General features: G+C 47.9%; 1 protein-coding gene across 2 annotated transcripts in view; it reads left to right on the forward strand.

Annotated features, from left to right (window-relative positions):
• The window catches only part of RFTN1 (raftlin, lipid raft linker 1), a 180528-nt gene that overhangs the window by 148393 nt on the left and 11349 nt on the right, over positions 1 to 20786 (forward strand). For both annotated transcript variants that reach the window (XM_051962009.1, XM_051962008.1), the window contains exons 8-9: positions 12538 to 12641; positions 17666 to 17747. In XM_051962009.1, coding sequence (XP_051817969.1) covers positions 12538 to 12641; positions 17666 to 17747 — 186 coding nt within the window. The remainder of the gene's footprint in view (positions 1 to 12537; positions 12642 to 17665; positions 17748 to 20786) is intronic.

A 20786-nucleotide genomic window follows, 5' to 3' on the forward strand; every position in this document is an offset into this window, starting at 1 on the left:
GACCTTGAGGGGACTTCTCAGCACTGCCCTCCAATGAAAGGTTATTGAGGGGATTGATGAGGCTGAAGTATTAGAGCTGACAGGGTCTCATGTATGATGAGGTTTCCCGGGGCCATAGTGCTGGCGGAGTCCAGTCCAAAGCGTATCATTGATTTGCCATTATATTTCGGAGAGGGGATGTTCCTGTAATAAACAATCTGAACTCTATTCGCCATAATCCTTAACTGAAAAATAATCTTACTGAAAATAATGGGGCAGATGTACCAGAATAAGGAAACTTTTCAGTTGTTGAGAGAAGTAGGGAGAAGAGTTAATGAAATATATTTAGAAAGATTGAAGATATGTTTGTGGCTAAGTATCCATAGCCAACATTTGAAGATTTTATAATTGACCACATTGGGAAAACCTTCATAATGAATGAAAGAAAAAGCATTTATTAAGCACTTATTCCAGTATAACCTGTGTGCCAGATGCTGGGATACAGCTAAAAAAAGCAGACATAGTCAGTCCCTGCCCTCAAGGAACTTACGTTCTAATGGAGAAAACCATGCAAAAAGGAGAGGAGACCAAGGGAACAAATTCTGGCCTCGGGCTCTTTGCCGTATTTGTACCTGGGTCTTTCAGCTTCGACAATCCAGAGTTTTACTGAACAGCACAGAACCTTCGGAACTAATATACCTGCAGTGAGGGCTGAGATAAAGTCCAATTAAGAGACTGCTTAGAGCTCTTGTGTAGCATGGGGCAGAGTCGAAGGGCAGAGTTCGAATTTCACTTCCGCCCTGATGAAATTTCGTTGCATAATGGGTTCGTGGGCCAGTCTTTCCTTGACCTAAAAGGTCCATTTCAGTCCTTGAGGTCATCCATTTTTTACATAAAGATAAAGATTTTACATGAAGATAAACCACTGTGGGAAGTGGTTTAGTGCATGGAAAATCAGTCAGCAAGCATTAATTAAGCACCTCCTGTGTGCCGGCACTGTGTTAACTGTTGGGGATACAGAGAAATCCCTACTGGTGGCAGAGACAACATGCAAGCAGCTGAGGGCTCCCGAGGTTCACACGGGATAAATGGGCAGAAACCTCGGGGGGCAATCGTCTTAAGGGGAACAGGGAGGGCTGTGTGAATGAAATGAAAATTTAGCTGTGACTTGAAGGAAGCTGGGAGGTAGAGAGTGGGAGGGAGGACATTCCAAGACTGGCACCGGCATCAGAGAGTCTGATTCCAGCCTTGTCTCTGATGGTGGTCTTCGACAACTCTTGGGTGCTCAAGGGAATTCCTGAGAAAAGAAATAGGGTGACATCCAAGGTGGTCTGCCGGCCGTGCCTTTTCTCAGCCTCCCACCACTAGAGACTCCTTTCAGATGCATCTTTCCATGAACCTTCAGGTCATTCCTTTGTCCCTCCTGCTTGTTGCCACCCTTACTGGGGCTCTCTGAACTAGAGCTTGCTGTCAGTCATTCATGAATTAAGCACCTGCTGTATGCCAGGCACTCTATTAAGTGCCATTCCCTTTCCTAATAACATCCCCAGAGACATGGGATGGTGGCTGTAAAGCCCTGATCCTCCATTCTGGCTCCGTGATGCTGGGCAAGTCACTCCCTAGTGCGACTAGGAGCTAGCGACTCTCAGAGAAAGTAAGTCACTAAGAAGAAGCAGATTTGCATCTGGAGAAGTTCTGTGTCTCCGGGGGAGGGGGGAAAGGTCACAGCTCCTGCCCTGATGTCATGGGCCAGACAAATAGCCACCGACTTGTTGGGGCATTGTGGGTGAGAAAGGACAGATCTAGGAACAAAATGATGAGAGGCGTTAATGATCCGATAATTCTAGGGTTAAGAGAATATTTCCCAAATATGGATCCCAGGAAAAAGATGGTGTCTGACTTGGGAAAAACTCAGAGGCAAAAAAGCCTTAACATGAGGCTGTGAGCATTACCCACCTCCTTATCCGGAGGAAAAGAAGGGCAGGACCACCCCTGCCCCCAGTCCGACTCCTGCCCCTGACCTCCTTGGCAGTGAGGAAACATTAGTTTTTTAAGTCTACTTCCTCTTCTAGCTCATGCTCGCCTCTGACCTAGTTCTGAGCCTTCTCTGCCTGCACAAAAAGTCTGGCTTTTACTGATCTATATGTATTCCCCCCTTCCTCTACCCCCTATAGAATATAATCTTGAGGGCAGGGGATTTTTCAGGTTTTGTCTTTGGATCTTCACATTCAAAATAGTATTTTCCTGTAAAGTCTACCCAAACTATAAATGTCTTTATCTGACAACTTCCCCTCCCCCATCTAGTTTACGGTTAAGTTTTAATTTGGTCAAGAGCCAATTTTCCTTCTTTTTACTGAGATCTCATTTTAAGAGTACGGCCAGTATTCAGGGCCAGCCATTATTCAGACCGGGACAGGGTAATTGGTTATTAGTATGCCTAGAATAGAGTTAGAGGCCGTTTAACCCAGTTTCTTCAGTTAGAGATGAGAAAACTGAGACAAAAAGGGCTAAACGATTTGAAACCATGTTGGTGGTAGTGGTGGTAGTAGTAAAATAGTAGCCATGGCAACCGTAGTAGTAATTGTGGTAGTTGTGGTAGTAATGGTGATGGTAGCAGTAGTAATAACAGCAATAGTAGTAATAGTAATAGTTTGGTAGTAGTAGCAGCAGTAGTAATAGTAATAGTAGTAGTTTACTAGTAGTAGTAGCTGTAGTTGTATTAGCAGCAGCAGTAGCGGCAATAGCAGTAATAATAGTGTAGTTTATTAGTACTAGTAGCAGTAGTTGTAGTAGTAGTAATAGTAATAATTAGTAGTAGCAGTAGTTGTAATAGTAGCTGCAGCAGAATAGTAGTAGCAGTAGTAACAGTAATAGTTTACTGGTAGTACTAACAGTAGTTCTTGTATTAGCAGCAGCAGTAGTGGTAATAGCAGTTGTAATAGTAATAGTAGTAGTTTACTAGTAGTAGTAGCTGTAGTTGTAGTATTAGCAGCAGTAGTAGTGGTGGTAGCAGTAGTAACAGTAGTAGTTTACTAGTAGTAATAGCAGTAGTGACAGCAGCAGCAGCAGTAATAATAGCAGTAATGGTTCAGTAGTAGTAGTGATGGTGGTGGTGGTAGTTGTAGTAGCAGTAGCAGAGTAGTAATAGAAGCAACAATAATAGTAGCAATAGTAATAGTAGTTTACTAATAGTAGTTGTAGTATTGGCAGCAACAGTAGTGGTAATAGCAGTAATAGTAGTAGTTTACTAATAGTAGTTGTAGTATTAGCAGCAACAGTAGTGGTAATAGAAGCAATAGTAGTAGTTTACTAATAGTAGTTGTCGTATTAGCAGCAACAGTAGTGGTAATAGAAGCAATAGTAGTAGTTTACTAATAGTAGTTGTAGTATTAGCAGCAACAATAGCAGTAATAGTAGTAGTAGTTGTAATAGTAATAATAGTAGTAGTGGTGGTAGTATTTATGTAGTGATTTAAGATTTACAAAGTACTTAACAAATATCACATTACTTAATCCTCCCAACAACCCTGGGATGTAGTTGCTATTATTTATTCCCATTTTATAGATGAGGAAACTGAGGTGTAGGAATGTTAGACTGCCTAGGAACACACAACTATTTTTAAGTATTTGAGGTGGGACTTGAATTCTGGTATTCCTAACTACAGGTCTAGCACCACAGGCAGCAAAGTGGCCTAGGGGATAGAGCACTAGACCTGAGTGCATCAGTTCTTAGCCATTTACTAGCTATGTAACCCTAGAATCCCTGCCTCAGTTTCCACATCTGTATTAAAATGGGAGCGGTAACAGCACATACCTCCCAGGTTTGTTGTGAGGAGATATATTTTAAAGTGTTTAGTACAGTGCCTGGCATACAATAAGTGCTACATAAATGCTTCTTTCTTTCTTCCTTCTAGTACTCTATCCACGGGGTCCCCCACCTGTCCAGTAAGCAGTTAGAAGATTTTGAACTCCAAATAAACAATGCCCTTATTTTACCTGATTGATTCCCACTTGATTTGCCACTTCTTCCTCCTCCTAAGCTGGAGAATTCTCAGATGGTGAAGGCATCGGGATTTCCTTGGCAGGGAAAGCGCCCCTTGTGGAAGGAGCTCCATTAACACGATCTCTGTCTGTAACTTAATAGATAATCCCTAGGGAGGCGGATTGAGATGAGAGGATTTGCCTGTAGCTGCTCAGCCATTCAGTGTCAGAGGCAGGATTTGAATTCAGATCTTCCTGACTAGACACTCAGCACTCTCCCCACCCTGCCATAGTGTTTCTACTGTGGGAAAGTCTTTTAACAGCTCCTTTTTCCCCCTCAAATAGGAAACAAGGTTAAAGATGACCAAGTGAAAAGACACCTCCTCTCTTTTAAATTCTAGGCTAAGAGATCATTTTGTTACTGAAAAATAAATCTCCCCCCACCAAGTGATCGAGGCAAATGAGAGGGGCTTGGCTTGGCCCTCGAGAGAGAAACGCTACCCGTTTCATTGTTATCCAACCCAGCGGTTCCGGAGCCTGATAGAGGGAGCCCATGGTGCCGGCCGTGGATGTCACTGCGCAGCTGTCGCAGCATGTGGTCCGGCCAAACAAGAGGCAGGATGTAATCCCTGGGGCTGAAAGCAGGGGCAGCATCTTCCTGGCACGGGGACAGCCAGATCTCCCCCACACACACACCTCAGGAAAAGGCCTCTCCCTGCTCTCTCAACACTGACCTGGGAGTCTGGGCACTCGGACTTCCTGGGGGGCTCCCGTTCTGCCTGGCAAGCAGCTGGAGGCTGGCACCCCGATAGTAGAAGGCCACCCCCTCCTCGCTGACCCCCCATCTTGGAAGGATGAGGCTGATTGGCCATTCCTAGAGGTCAGCAGGTTATTCTCTGATGGAGGGAGAGTCCCCTGTCTGTTATGTCACACGAGCACATGCAACTCGCGGAAGGCAGGGGCTGTTTGTAGTGCCAGCCCTTGGTATTTACTATGAATAGAAAGAAAAAAAGAAAATAGCGAGAAAAACCTTTGCATTTATCATTTTTCAATATGTGGAAGATATTTGGGAAGACTAAGAAACCAAAGGATTTGGAAAAGGAGAATTAAGAAGTGAACGAGTCTCTTTTCTCTTTTTGCTATGTCTTTCCTTCTCTACGATCTAAGAATTATGCGACTCGAAGGCAAAGTATGCTAACATAATCAATTATAAAAACCCCCCGAAATTTAAATTTTCATTTCCTTTTTTTTTTTAAACCTATAACATTGAATAGTACATGCAATCAGAGGAATACAGTTTGAATCCCAGATCTGTGACTTTGGGTTCAGTTTCCTCATTTGTAAAGTAAGAAGGAAAAGCTCCTTGACTTTTAAAGTGCCCCTCCCTCCAATTTTAGATGTATAATCTTTTGACATCCACACTTGACCCAGGACACTTCCTAAGATGGAGCATTTTCCCCAATGTGGATTTTTTTTTTTCAAAGAAAAACCTTGTTTTTGGTGTGTGCTGATCACCGTGGCCTACCGCCCAGCATGCCGCCATAAATTAGACTCCCGGGCCCCAGGTCTGTGATGGGGTCACAGCTTGTCTGGCACAACTGAAGCCGAGGTGGTCACATCAGCCCTGAGCACAGGAAAAATTAATAGCATGAAACCCATTGCCGTAAATAAATAGCTGTTACATTATTTTACCTCTTCCCGATGAGGCTGGGTGGTCCAGTGACTTAATTTTCACTTACGTTTCATGCTAGCGATCTGCCTGGATATTTGGCCTTGCTTGGAAGGGTCATCATGATAGCAATAATAATGATAAGTTCTCTAGTTTATTTTCACTCTCCTGGGCAGTGTCTGTTCTGCAAGGCTTAAGATGGTCAAAATAGTTAATAGCATTGTAGGTAATAAATGATAGTGAGAGATAATTTACCAGCAGAACTGAGTAAAGAAATAAAAAAGGAATTTGAGACTTGGGTGGAGTGAATAGTCTACAATCTGGAATCAGGAAGAACGGTGTTTGAATCCCTCTAAGAAGCTTAGAGACGTTGTGACTCGGGCTGAGGTTGCAACCTTTCTCAAGCTTCTCTTTCCCTTTCCAGAAAATTAAGAAATTGAACTTGACTTTTAAGGCCCCTCCCAGCCAAATTTCTGGATATCATCACATATCTTTACCTCCAGCACGTTAGCATAGAACCTGAACTCTGCAAAAATATATGGGAGAACATTTGAAGCAAGATTGTAGGTGATCCCAGATTTTAACTTGGTTGTTGAATGGACAGGTACACACTTGAGTGCCGGCTGCCATCCTATGCTTTCAGTGGAAGAAGCAGAGATTTCTAAGGTCAGGCCCAGAAATATATTCCTATTATGTATCAGAGGCTCCCGTGGGTTCAGTCATTATTTCTTCATACAAATGATTCTCAGATCTCTTCATCCTTTTTCCGGAGCACGTAACAGGAACTTAATAAATGCTTGCTGACTCCATGAACTGATCCTTCCCTCTCCACCATCCTACGTCACCATTAAATGTTATGTAGATAAAAGAGGTCTAAAAATAACACAAAGCTGATTCTTGGTTTTCTGAATATCTGTTATGTGGGCATAATGACATATCCTCTGGGGCTTTTTTCCAGGAACATTGTGATTGAAAACAAAGAGAGGAAAAACTTCACCCGATTGCCACAACGTTGAATGCTCTTCTCCCTTGCTCACTTGAAGGGAGTGGTAACGAGCACGGGCTACCTTGGGGTGGCAAGGATGGGCTAGAATTAGAAGTCATCGACCTCATGCATCTCTGCTCCTCCAGCTGAAAGGATGGATGATGGGTGGCTCTCAATGTGCACTTGGCCATTCAGCAAGTGAATTAGAATCAGGGATTAGTGGAAAGGCTGCTTCAGATGGTCTTGTGTGCATCTTGCAGGTTGATGGAAAGGTTAAAAAATAACTAGTTCTAAATACAAATGGGTGATGGGTTGGATTTATTTTTATTTATATTTTGATTTTATTGATATAGGAAAATGGGGTTATGGACAAATCCCTCTATCTGTGTAGATTAGTAGCTTATCTGTAACTTAGACTCTTATGATCTTGAAACATTAAGCGACTTCTTGCCCGCAGCTATAGAGCTGGTATGTGTCAGAGGTTGAATTTGAAGTCAAGTCTAATGGAGGCATAGGCCAATCCTTAGTCCATTTTGCTACGTTCTGTCTCATGAGATAAATGTATCCAGTCGTAGATCTAATTCAGGGTCCTCTTGCCAAACCCCATCATTTTATACTTGAGGAAATTTGAGGCCCAAGGGTTCAGGGAACTTGCCCATGGACCTAAGCGCATAAAGTTGTTTGAGCTGGGACTGACTTCAGAACCAAAATTCTCTCTACACTATACTGCCTTCCCCATTTACATTGATGAAAACTTTTCCAAAAAGTTTTCCACACACACAGAAAAAGTGCTTGAGAAGAATATGAAAGGTAACTGGAGACATTCAGTAAAAAGTATTTTGGGGTAAAATGTCCCTCTTGAGATCTGGAAGTTCATCTAAGTCAGCCCTCATTTTACGGTTGATTCCCAGATTGTGACTTGCTTCAGCTCACACAGTTAGAAGTGTGTAGAATCAGGATTTGAACCCAAGACCCTTGGCTCCAATGATCACTTTCCACTGCACTGTAACCCTTGTTTTTTTCCCCCTTGGCCTTCCTTGCCTCATCAACACCTCGTGACAAGTAGCAGAAATCCATCCAAATACCCAGAATGCATTTGGGAAGGTACACGCTGCATCAGGGCTTGGGCCAGGTTGTCCTTCAGCTTATTTCCCACCCACATATCTCTCCTCCTTTCTCGCAGGGAACAAGGGCACAGGGTTTTTTCTGCTTTTGAGGTTAGATGAAAAAGCCTGAGGCCTTTAGGGTAGCAAACTTACTACTGAAAAGCCTTGGGACTTCTGGGGCTCTTAATTTATTTACTGACAGGTTTTGTCATTATTCACTGATGGGTCTAGTCAATATATATATTTATTTATATATAAAAATAAACATACATACATCCGCATGTGTGTGTGCGCTCAGGGTGCATCTAGCAAGGGGCCACCCTAATTGGCTAGAGGATTATTTTGGAATGTATTCACAAAACTGAAAAAAAGCCAAGATTTTGTCAGTGTCGGGACTTGCCCCATCCAGATACACCCCACGGATGGAAAGGCCTCTTGTACTTTCAGGGACAAAATGACCCTCCCTCTGCAGACTCCTGCTCTCGGTGCTGACTTTGCTTTATGCCCACAATGCTTCCTTCTAGCCTCCACTCCTCCCACCATTTTCAGGAAGCTTTGGGGGGGTGGTTCCTTTTCCCCCAGCCACTAGAACCTTCCCTCTGGTATTCCCTTTCATCTCCTCTGCATATATTACATGTGCTTAGTTCTTTCTATATTGTTTCCCTCATATGAATATATGTTCCTTGAGGGCAGGGATTATTTAAGCTTCTCATTTTATCTATTATTTAGTACAGTGCCTGGCACATGGTAGGTGAATAATAACTGCTTGTTGACTGACTGGGAGTTGAGAAGAAAATCTTCCTAAAACTGATCATATTCCAAACTCAACTCTTATCTTCTTTATCAAAGTATATTTAAAATTAGCTTCATCATCGAGATCAGGGTTTCTTAAAATTTTTTCCCTGGCAACCCCTTTTTAAACTGAGAAATTTTGCATGACCTTAGACCTCAGGTATATAAGTACATAAGTTTAGAACTCAAACATTTAATGATAAAAAATTAATTTCACGACCCCCACGTTGTTATAAGACCCCACAAGGGGTCACAACCCATAGTGTAAGATATAGGTAATCATGACAATCCCTAATCCTTTGGATGTATAATCATCATATTTTTCTTCATCTAAAATAGTAATTGGGGGAAGGGCGGGGGGAATCAGATTTGTGATTCTTAGAGGAATTCCTAGTGAAGAAATTGCATTTCCCAGTGCAGATCGGTACCTGCCGTACCATTTATAGTCTTGTACAGTTGCCTGGGGCACTGAATGTCAGACAGTCAACATATGTCACAAATAGGATGTCACTGTCACCTCTACAACCTCGTGTAACAGAATCATCTTATATAAATACAAAAACGTATCTCCCCGTCTCCCCTTCTGATTCCCCTTACAAACAGCTCAGGGGCTAAGACTGAGAGCCTCCCTCCCTTGCCTTCCATTGTCTCCAATGTACCTCTGGATTGTTCCACATTAGGAGGATGGGAGAATCATGATCTCTTTAATTGCAGTGGCTTCTAAAGAACTCAGTATTTTCTAACAAACTACTTTTGCGTCAGGGGGTTTTCGAGGCTTGAAACATGGGAGAGATGGGAGATTCATCACTGAGTTGCTTTATTAGAACTCCCTAAATGGGCCTCTCATCTGCCTCTCATCCTTTGCCTTTGACTGATTTGATTGCCATGCCTTTGGAAGACATTCAGGCAGCAAACTCGTATTCATATAACTCCACAAAATGAATCGCCCTGATTTTATTTTTTCTCCTGAGTCTTTTGAGGGAAGAGAATGTCGTCTGACTGATCAATACTCTTCATGGAAGAATATTTTTCCACCAGTCCAAGGGAAGGGTGATATTTCATGATTCGATGTGTGCTTCCTTTGGGGCTTTTGGGGACGGAAAAAGAGGCTGCATTTTGGGGATCCACCATTCTTTGGACTCCAGTATATGTTTCACATGGCTCCAATGTGATTATCTGATTGTGCTTCTCATTCAACTCCAGTGGTTCCCCATCGCCTCTAGATCACATATGAACACACCTTTGTATAGTCTTTGAAAGGTTTCCTGACTTGCTCCCACCCATTTTCCCAGCCTCAGTGGACATGAGCCCCCCGTGATACTCTAGGCAGGCCAGCCAAACTGCCATTGGCACTGCCCAATAGACTTCCTTCCCCCTTTAAGATGCAGTCCAAGAACCACCTTCTCCATCATGCCATTTTCAGTTCTTTACAATTGCTGGTGCCCTCCTTTCCCTCTTCCTTGTATTTCCTTTGTATTCATTCTGTATATGTTTAATATACTTGTCTTCTCGTATAGAATGTTAGCTCCTTACATGGAAGAATTGTTTCATTCTCTCTGTTTCTATTCTCAGTGCCTAACACACAGTAGGTGCTCAATAAATGCTTGCCAATTGTTGATTAGTTTAAGCCTACTGAAGAATTTATTGATGGCATTGAAGAGAAGACAGAAATGAGAAGTGAAGGAAAGAGGAAAGAGAAGGAGAAAGGAAAAGAAAGAGAAAGAAGAAAGAAAGGAAGGGAGGAAAGGGAGAAATAAAAAAGTAAAAAGAAAAAATGAGGAGGAGAAAGAAGGAAGGAAATGAAGAAAGAACAAAAGAAGGAAAGGCTAAAAAGATTAAAGGAAGGAATAAAGGGAGGGAGAAGAAAGGAGAAAGGAAGGAAAGAAAGAAAAAGAAAAGGAAGGAAGAGAAAGAAGAAAGGAAGAAATAAAGGAAGACAGAGAGAAAAAGGAAGGAGGGAGGAAGAAATGAAGAAAAATACAAAAGGAAGAAAAAGAAGAATATAAAAGAAGGGAAGAAAAAGAAAAAGAAGAAAAGGAAGGAAAGAGAAAAAGAAAAGAAGGAAGAAAATAAGGAATGAAAGAAAAAGAAGGAAAAAAAGGAAGAAAGATCCAGAGAGAGAGGAAGGAAGGAAGGGAGAAAGAAGGAAAGAAAGACAGTGAGGAAGGAAGGGAGGAAAGAAAGGAGGAAAGGAAAGAAAGAAAAGGGAAAAAGGTGTTTTATATATATCTATGAGAGAGAGGGGGAAAGTTGGGGGAGAGGAAGAGGAAGGAAGGAAGGAAGGAAGAGGGGAGGGAGAAGAAGAGTCTTCTCTTATAATTGGGATCCCACGTGGATCGACAGGTTCCCGGGCTTGTTTGGTTTTCCTGCCACTCCAGGTGTGATCAGAGATTACCTCTCAGCCCACAGGAGAGCGGAGAGTTAATTAAAATTTTGCTGCTTCTCCTGGAAAGAGCTGTCTCGGAGTTTGATAAGCACCCGAGCTCCGGGAGTGTTATTTGTGCGCTCTCTTCCTCGCGAGTGTCGGAGAGGAGATCAAAGGAGCTCTTGGGACGGCCGGGCGGCCCAGCGTCTCGCAGCTAATGGCTCTCGAGGCCCTTCAGCCGCCGGGAGTCCCGTTCTCTCCCCTCGGTCCCCTCGGCCGGGCGCCTGGTGCTTGGAACCGGGTCTCTAATGGGGCTGTAAAGAAAAGCGCATTGAGCTGCCCCGGGCCTCGGTCATTAGGGCGGGAGGGGCTGGCGCTGGGGAGGCTCACGCTGACATTTCTGTGTTACTTTGAAATGTGCCCCCGGGGCCTCCCCAAATGCGAGCCTCCGGGCGCGCCTCCTCCACTGCCTAAGCCAGTCTTTTCTGCCCCGGCCCATGCCCTGGCACGGACATCTGCCAGGAGCCCGCTGCCTTTTTCCCCTTTAAGGGGCAGCAGAATCGCCTCCGAGGAGGGCAAGCTGAAGGCTGGCTGCAGACGCGTCCGCCCCCCCACCCTCCATTGTCTGGGCGCCCCCGTGCCCGCTGAGAGCGCCGGCCCTCCCCAACGGTCCCCTCAGCCCGCTCCCGGCAGCCACTCAGCGGGCTTTGTGCCGCCGGGATGCTTGGCCTCGTTGCCATGGCTACTATCTGATTGGGGCTGGCTTGTCACATTTCTTGATAAAGTGGGAAGGTTATCCTTGATAGACCCAAGTAATCATAACCTCGAGAAGTGGGGGAGAGAGTGTGATTTAAAAAATTGGAAATGCCGGGGCTGGGGGTGCCGGGAGGGAGGAGGGGAGAGCACCCACCGGGGATGCAAAAGAGGGAAGGGGAGGGGGAGCAGCCGCAGGTCATCTGGGGCGCAGGAAGCCTTTGTTCTGGTGGGAGAGAGTGACCGCCTGGGAGTTGGGGGGGGTGGGGCGGGGCACGGGGAGGAGCCGCTAGGCGGCGTCTGTCTGAAATCAGGGCCCGTGCCCTGAGTGGGTGGGGAGGGCAGTTGGCTAGAAACTGGTGCCTCTGAGTGTGTGAGTGTGTGCATGGGCAATTGCATGTGTGTGTGGGTGTGCATGCTTGGATGTGCATGACTGGACATGCACTGCATTCAGGTGTGTGTGTCTACATGCGTGTGTGGGTGTGCGTGTGTCTGCATGTGTGTGCATGTGTGTGCATGCAGGTTTGTGTGTCAGCTGTGCACTGTGAGTGTGTGCGCCTGCACTTGCTGGATGCAAACTGCCCAGACTCGTGGCCATGATGTCACCTAGCTCCCCGGGAGCCCCCAGCAAGGGCTGTGCACCTCGAATACCTTTTGTGTGAAGTGAGGTCATTGTCCTCGGTCCCTCGAACCCCCAGGAGGCCCCGGTCCGAGCTCCAAGAAAGCAGAGCCTGTGCCCTGGGCTTTCGCTTGGATCCCTTGCTGGCTCCAGGGACCATCCCAGCACTGAGGCTGTGGTTTAGCCCAGGAGGCTCATCCCCTCCCCGGCCAGCCGCAGAGAGCTCGAGCTCATCCGCACCCCCCCCTTCAGAAGGGTGACCCTAATGACCTCCTCTTTTCTCTCCCAGGGGGTCGAAGTGCAGACGGATTACATCCCCCTGCTGAACTCCCTGGCCGCCTACGGCTGGCAGCTCACCTGCGTGCTCCCCACGCCCATCATAAAGACAAACAGGTAACGGTTCAGCTTCTTTCTTTCCCAGTGAACAACTTTGCCCCAGCAACTGGCCCTGAGGTGTCTTAAAATGGGATAAGCAAAGAAGGAAGGGAGCAAGCATTTATGAAGCACCTGCTGTGTGCCGGCACTGCACTGAGCACTTTACAAGTCCTAACTCATTTGATCCTGTTAAGCACCCCATGAGGTACACGCTATGTAAGTGCCCCCACTGTGCAGGTAAGAACCGAGCCCCTAAAGAATCATGTGACCTGATCCCAGTGGTCGCAGTGCTTGAGGCAGAATTTGAACCCGAGCCTTCCTGCTGCAAGGTTTGTCTTTTGCCCATGATACCTTTGGGATCTTGCAGGGGTTGGACAGCTACTTGTTAGGGCAGTTGTAACAGAGATTCCTGGATAGATACAGGTTAGTTCAGATGGGCTGGAGCAGCATGGCTGAACTTGGAGGCAGGAGTCCCAGGTTCAAATCCTGCCATTGCAAGCCACATATTTGACTGTGGACAAATAATCTCTCCGAGGGGAGAGCCAGGGCCAGGACCATCTACTTCCCAAGTCTGTTCCAAGGAAAGCACATTGGGAGGACTTCACACCTGGAAGTCTAGTGTGACTGAATTTTATCGAAAGACCAGGAATGTTGATATTCTCTGCTAGAACAAGGGGCAGGATGGTATAATGGAAAGGAGGACATCTCTGTGACTCAGTTTCCTTATCTGTTAAAAAAATGTACTGAGGTAATAGAGCACCAGGCATTGAGGTACTTACTAGCTGTGTGACCCTGGGCAAACTATTTAATTCCCATTTCCCTCAGTTTTCTCATCTATAAAATGGGCTTAACAGTCCTACTTTCCATGGGTATTGTGAGAATCTTATAATATTTGCAAAATGCTCAGCAGGGGACCTGGCATTTTGTTATTGTTCTTCTGCACTGTCTGACCTTTCATGAATCCATTCAAGTTTTTTTTCTTTTTCTTTTTGTTTTTTGGCAGCATAGGGGAAGAGTTTGACATTTCTTTTTCCAAGTCATTTCACAGATGAGGAAACTGAGGCAAGCAAATGACTTGCAAAGGCTCACACAGCTAGGAAGTGTCTGAGGCTGGATTTGAACCCAGATTTTCTTAACTCTGGGCCTGATGCCCTATCTTCTGCACTACCTGACATATAATAGATGCTTAATGAATGCTTATTCCCTTCTTCCTTTAAAATGGGGATAATAATAGCACCTGTTTTCCACAGCTGTTTTAAGAATACAATGAAACAGAATTTGTAAAATGCTTGTTAAACTTTAAAGCACCACATAAATGCTAAGTTTTTCTTATTACTGTTATTTGGAAGTAGAAGATACTTGAGGTCATTAAGTCCATCAGATGGAGAAACTGAAGTCTAGAAAGAAAAAAAGTCATCCGAGGTTACAGATGGCTGAGGCAAGACTTGAACTCAGATCTGCAGGCTCCAAATTCAGCAGCCTCTTTAATATCAGAAGTGATGAAGCAGTGATCTCGAATCCAGAGCTCTTTCTAAGATTGGTTAAATGTCTTGCTCAAGGTCCCTGGGTCTGCAGAGGCTGTACAAAGGCTGCTTATTGACTGACTCATTGACTTGTGTGACTGCTCCTCTCAGCTCCCTGCAGCATAGCATGGCTCCTGGCCACTCCCATCAGCAGCTCGTACCTCCTGGCTGCTCCCATCAGCTCCCCGCAGCATCTCGTGCCTCCTGGCCGCTCCCCTCAGCTCCCTGCAGCACACCATACCTTCTGGCTGCTCCCATCAGCTCCCCGCAGCATCTCGTGCCTCCTGGCCGCTCCCCTCAGCTCCCTGCAGCACACCATGCCTCCTGGCCGATCTCATCAGCTCCCCGCAACATCTCATGCCTCCTGACTGTTCCCATCAGCTCCCTGCAGTGGCCTGAGGCCTCCTAGCTACTCCTCTCAGCTCCCTGCAGCAGCCCATGCCTCCTGGCCATTCCCCTCAGCTCCCTGCACCACACCATGCCTCCTGGCTGCTCCCATCAGCTCCCCGCAGCATCTTGTGCCTCCTGGCTGCTCCCCTCAGCTCCCTGCTGCACACCATGCCTCCTGGCCGCTCCCATCAGCTTCCTGCAGCATCTCATGCCTCCTGACTTCCCATCAGCTCCCTGCAGCAGCCCTTGCCTCCTGGCTGCTCCCATCAGCTCCCTGCAGTGGCCTGAGGCCTCCTAGCTACTCCTCTCAGCTCCCTGCAGCAGCCCATGCCTCCTGGCCATTCCCCTCAGCTCTCTGCACCACACCATGCCTCCTGGCTGCTCCCCTCAGCTCCCTGCTGCACACCATGCCTCCTGGCCGCTCTCATCAGCTCCCCGCAACATCTCATGCCTCCTGACTGTTCCCATCAGCTCCCTACAGCATCTCGTGCCTCCTGGCCGCTCCCCTCAGCTCCCTGCAACACACCATACCTTCTGGCTGCTCCCATCAGCTCCCTGCAGCATTTCGTGCCTCCTGGCCGTTCCCCTCAGCTCCCTGCAGCACACCATACCTTCTGGCTGCTCCCATCAGCTCCCTGCAGCAGCCCATGCCTCCTGGCCGTTCCCCTCAGCTCCCTGCAACACACCATACCTTCTGGCTGCTCCCATCAGCTCCCTACAGCATCTCGTGCCTCCTGGCCGCTCCCCTCAGCTCCCTGCAACACACCATACCTTCTGGCTGCTCCCATCAGCTCCCTGCAGCATCTTGTGCCTCCTGGCCGCTCCTCTCAGCTCCCTGCAGCACACCATACCTTCTGGCTGCTCCCATCAGCTCCCTGCAGTGGCCTGAGGCCTCCTAGCTACTCCTCTTAGCTCCCTGCAGCAGCCCATGCCTCCTAGCCATTTCCCTCAGCTCCCTGCACCACACCATGCCTCCTGGCTGCTCCCATCAGCTCCCTGCAGCAGCCCTTGCCTCCTGGCTGCTCCCCTCAGTTCCCTGCTGCACACCATGCCTCCTGGCCGCTCCCATCAGCTTCCTGCAGCATCTCATGCCTCCTGGCCGCTCCCATCAGCTTCCTGCAGCATCTCATGCCTCCTGGCTGCTCCCATCAGCTCCCTGAAGCAGCTCGTACCTCCTGGCTGCTCCCTGCAGCAGCTCGTACCTCCTGGCTGCTCCCATCAGCTCCCTGCAGCAGCCCTTGCCTCCTGACTGCTCCCATCAGCTCCCTGCAGCAGCTCGGACCTCCTGGCTGCTCCCTGCAGCAGCTTGTACCTCCTGGCTGCTCCCATCAGCTCCCCACAGCAGCCCTTGCCTCCTGGCTGCTCCCATCAGCTCCCTGCATCTGCCCGTGCCTCCTGGCTGGGCTGCCACTCTATCACCCTCACTCAGTTCCCTTCTCTCCCCCTCTGAGTGAGGAGCCAAGGGTTTTATAGGAGAAATTTGCCGAGGAAGGATATGGAGAAATCATCGGGTTCCCTGAAGGCCACGCCTTATAGAGGGTGTGCGGGCTGGCTGGGTAAAGGAAGCGCACCCAGAACACCTTTTCAGTTTTTTAGGAGGGAAGGATAGTGACACTGAGTTGTCCAGCCTTGCTTACCACCCCCAGACCCTCCTTTCCCCCCATTTAAGTGATAGAGCCACTGGACCGTGGGTGGGCCTGATTAACGGAAGCACCGGCAGGATCTAGGCCCACCGCTGCCTCGCTACATACGCCCTTGATAGCTGAGCATTAATCTCCATGCCGCGGGGTGCGCTGTCATGTTGGTGATGGAAAGGAGAGAAGCAGAGTCCAGTCTTTAACTCCAAGACACAGTCTGTTCCTGCACACCCTGTTTCTGGCAAAATCCATAAAACGCAAGCTTTTAATGGAGATAAAATAACTGGCCCAGGGTCATGCAGTTACAGGTGTCAAAGTCCATGTGCCCCACTGCAGGCTCATCAGCCAGCTTCGTTCTGTGTATCAGGCAGAGAAAGCCAGATTTAAATCCCGACTCTGACATTTATTCCTGGGTGACCCTGGGTAACTCATTGATCACGGGATCATAAATGTAGGGCCGGAAGCCGCCTTAGAGGCCCGTCTCTTTGCCTTTTGACCTCCCTGGCTTCCTTCTGGTGCCAGCTAAAATCCTGCCCTCCACAGGAAGCCTTCCCCAGCCCAATCCCAGTGCCCCGCTCTGTTCAGTGGGTCCTGTTTTGGATTGATATGTTTGCATTTTGAATCCCCATTAGATTGTGGGCTTTTCAAAGATAGGAACCTCCTTTTGCCCCTTTATATTCTGAGAGTTTAGCGCAGTACCTGGCACACAGTAGGTGCCCAGTGAATACTGAATGATTATTACTGTCATAGTGCTGAGAGGATTACCCACTTAGCACAGTGCCTGGCACATAGTAGGTGCTCATAGTAAGTAGTTGCTTCTGTCATAGCGCTGAGATGATTACACACTCAACACAGTGCCTGACACATAGTAGGCACTTAATATTTATTTATTTACTAATTTCTTGTCTGACTTCTCATTTTATAGATGAAGAAACTGAAACCCAGGGAAGTGCCATGACTTGAGTCATGCAGATAATTACACAGAGGCAGGATTTGAACTCAGGACTCCCGGCACAGCCTTCCCACGGCTCCATGCTGTGACTTATGTGCCATAGACTTCAGGCCTGCTGACTCACTGGCTTAGTGACCATGGACAGATGTTCCTTTCTCTAGCATGAGGGGCCTAAGTTCTAATTGCCAGCCCTAGTGGGTGCTAATGGGATGCTCTGGGCCTTGGCGGGAGAACTTCCCCAGCCTGCTGAAACCCTGGGCGATTTTTGTCCTGGAGCTGGCAGTGCCTCCTTCCGGGGCAGCACCAAGGTGACGGGCTTTTATTTCCAGGGCCGACTTCCCCAAATGCCCCATCTGCCTCGGGGAGCCGGGAGTGCCCGAGGTCGGGTTTGAGCCTGGGAGGGCTGAGGGGCCTGGAGCTCCGGATGTGGCCTCTGAGGGGGCAGGGTCCGGCTTGGGAGCCGCCTGCCGGACATGAACAAGGTTTGGGGTTTCCTCCTGTGCCCAAGCGTGCGCTCACCCGGCCTCGTATGTGTTACAGGGAGGGGAACGTGGCCACCAAGCAGATTGTCTTCCTTCAGAGACCCTCGCTACCTCAGAAAGCCAAGAAGAAAGAATCCAAGGTGAGTGTGACCTTGACCTCTCTCCAAGATGACTCCCCTCCCTTCCCCCTCCCTGCCGGGGCGCCGAGCACCCAAGCGGTGACCTGCATTCACCCCAGCCGAGGCGGAGGCCCGAAAGAGTCGGGGGCCCAGCCGGCCGTCCTCATTGGTCGGCCCCGAGGAGCTGGAGGAGAGCCCTGCTGGAAATTATACAAACATGCCAAATATTCTTCCCGGCTATAAATAAGGAAATAAATCCGGCTGGAGTCAGACCAGGGGAGGGGACGCTTGAACCCGTGCCAGGGTTCTGTGTATTTTAATCTCATTAGGAGAGGAGCTTTTCCCCCAGCCCCCTCCCCTCCTTGGGTCTGTGGCCTTCCCTGTTAGGAATTTTTAGCTTTAAAGGACATAGGGTGAACTTGACCCTGAGGGGCCCCTGTGGGGGCCCTTCCTGCCTCCCAGGTTCCTCTGAGGGACTTCAGGGGAGAGCTGCCTGCCTAGCAAAGCTTCGCAATTAGCCCCAAAACGGAATCCTGAGGCAGGGGAAAAGGGGTCTTCTGGGCGATCCCCCTGCCTCCTGAAGGGGTCTGAGGCCCTAAAACGGAATCCTGAGGCGGGGGAAAGGGACTGTCTGGTGATCCCCCTGCCTCCCAAAGAGTTCCGAGGCCCCAAAATGGAATCCTGAGGCCGAGGAAAGGGACTGTCTGGGTGATCCCCCTGCCTCCCAAAGAGTTCCGAGGCCTCAAAACGGAATCCTGAAGCTGAGGAAAGGGACTGTCTGGGTGATCCCCCTGCCTCCTGAAGGGGTCCTAGGCCCCAAAACGGAATCCTGAGGCAGGGGGAAAGGGGCCGTCTGGGCGATCCCTCTGTCTCCCAAAGGGGTCCAAGGCTTTTTACAAACGAGGGAACAAGAACCCAGACATATTAATTCCAGAGTCTCACCAGCACTGGCAGAGCTGAGATTTGAACTCAGGTCCTCAGAATCCAGATGAGGCATTTTTCCTGCTTTTCTAAGTCTTTCTTATCAGTCAGTTTGCATTTATGAAGCACCTACTGTGGGCAAGACACTGTTAAATGCTGAAAATAGAACAGAAAAATAATTATCTTGATACTCCCCAGATTGTCTTGGTTTAAAGAAAATTGTTGCTAAGTTGTTTCCGTTATTTTCATTTCTTTGTGACTCCATATCTGGCAGAAATATGCAGTAGTTGGCCATTTCCTTCTCCTGCATTTTACCCATGTACAACTGAGGCAGACAGGGTTAAGTGACTTGTCCAGGGTCACACAGCTAGGGAGTGTCTGAGGTCAGATTTGAAGTTCCTGACGCCAGGTCTGGGACTCCGTTTACCCTACCACCTCACTGCCCTGTCCCTCCCAATTAATCATCTTCTGCAGTTATTCCTTAAGTCTCTCCTTTGAATTCAAATAGCTCGTATTTTGCATTTCTCTTATCTTTCATGGGACAAGGAAAGGGATACCCTGCCTCTCTGGTGAGTAAGACAGAGTAGTCCAGTCGCCCGCCACTCGTACAGCAAGTGCCTCAGTGGTCACAGCTGGAATTATAGGGTTCAGGGCCCGTCTGTGACACAAACTCACTTTAGTGGGTTGTGTTAGTCCCTAGATGAGGGCCCCAAACTCCAGAAGAAAAGGCCTAAAACCTGCACCAGGATGGTGGGCCCTATATGAACATTGTTTTCAAAGATGCTTTTATCTGCAATTCTTGGATTTTTAATTACTGTTGTTGAGGATTCGGTCCGTGAATTATAATTCGTTAATCATCACATATTGACAGTTGTCCAATGTTCCCAATGACGTCTTGGTCTGTCCGGGCCTTGTTCTGGATTGCCATGGCGGGCCCTTCTGTTGGACACTTCTGCGGTACATACGTCTGGAAGACCGGGGCAACCTGGAATGGGTCCGAGGAGTTGGGAATTCCCAGTAGCAGTAAAATCACTGGCCCATTCTCTCTCCTTGTTCGATTCAAACTACTTTCTGAACAACCTGGAAGTCGCCTCGATCCTTGGAAATCCCTGTGATCCCATAATACAATTGAGCGATATCCCTGTCCCCTTCCTTCACTTTAACTTTGTAGGATTAGGTAAGGGTTTAGCATCGGAAGAGATCTTGCGGAGCACCTAGTCCAATCCCCTCCCCCTCTCCCTCCTCCTCCGGATTAACAGATGAGTTTCAAGGTTGCAGAGGCAGGAAGTTATGGGAAATTAGGTCCTGATACCCCTGTCAATTTTTGTTTAATTCCCCGAAGGTAAAGTCACTGGGATGGGCAGTAAGCAGGTGAGAGTGTCCTGGGGCAGCCAGCAACCCTCCCCCCAAATTTGGGGGATGGAGTGCCAATGAAAGCACTCAAGGGCCCAGCAGATTTGGGGATGATCAGAAATCTGGGACAAGACAGGGAAGAACGTGGCAGGTGATAGAGGTCCTCGGAGTGATGGAACCTGAAGGCACTGCTGGAATTACACCTCTCTTGGCTAACAGAAGCCCTTCCTGTGAAAATGGCGGCCCCCTCTGAAAAGATGGAGTGCCGGTTAAAGGAGCAAGCAGGTCAGGCAGGAGAGTGGATAGCGTGCTGGACTTGGGATCAGGGAAACATACTAGTGGGTGCTAAGTGACTGCGCTCAGTTTTCCTCATCTGTGAAATGGGGATGCTAATATAATAGCACCTACTTCCCAGGACCATCCTGAGAAAGAATGAAATAATGTGTAAAACTCACTGTGAATGTGTTGGTTTGGTTACTATCATAATTATTGACATGGCATTGAAGAAAGAGGGGCCACCTGGAAAAAAGGGGAGGGGTGAATCTGGGAGTGGAGATTTTGGAAACGTGTGTCCCATGCTCTTCCCTGAAGGCAAGGCCAGAGGAGAAAGAGGGCTTGGGGAGGGGGTGATGCGAAACAGCCGATTCCGACGCGGTGAACACAAATCATTAAGCGTTCATGCTCTTCCAGGAGCTAGGGGAGATGGCAAATTTAGGTAACTGCCTTTATAGAGAATAAGGAAAAGGACACAAGCATAGATTACTGTAATGTGCCCCAGACCCTAGT

The sequence above is a fragment of the Antechinus flavipes genome, chromosome 5, assembly GCF_016432865.1.
Source record: "Antechinus flavipes isolate AdamAnt ecotype Samford, QLD, Australia chromosome 5, AdamAnt_v2, whole genome shotgun sequence".
Lineage (NCBI taxonomy): Eukaryota > Metazoa > Chordata > Mammalia > Dasyuromorphia > Dasyuridae > Antechinus > Antechinus flavipes.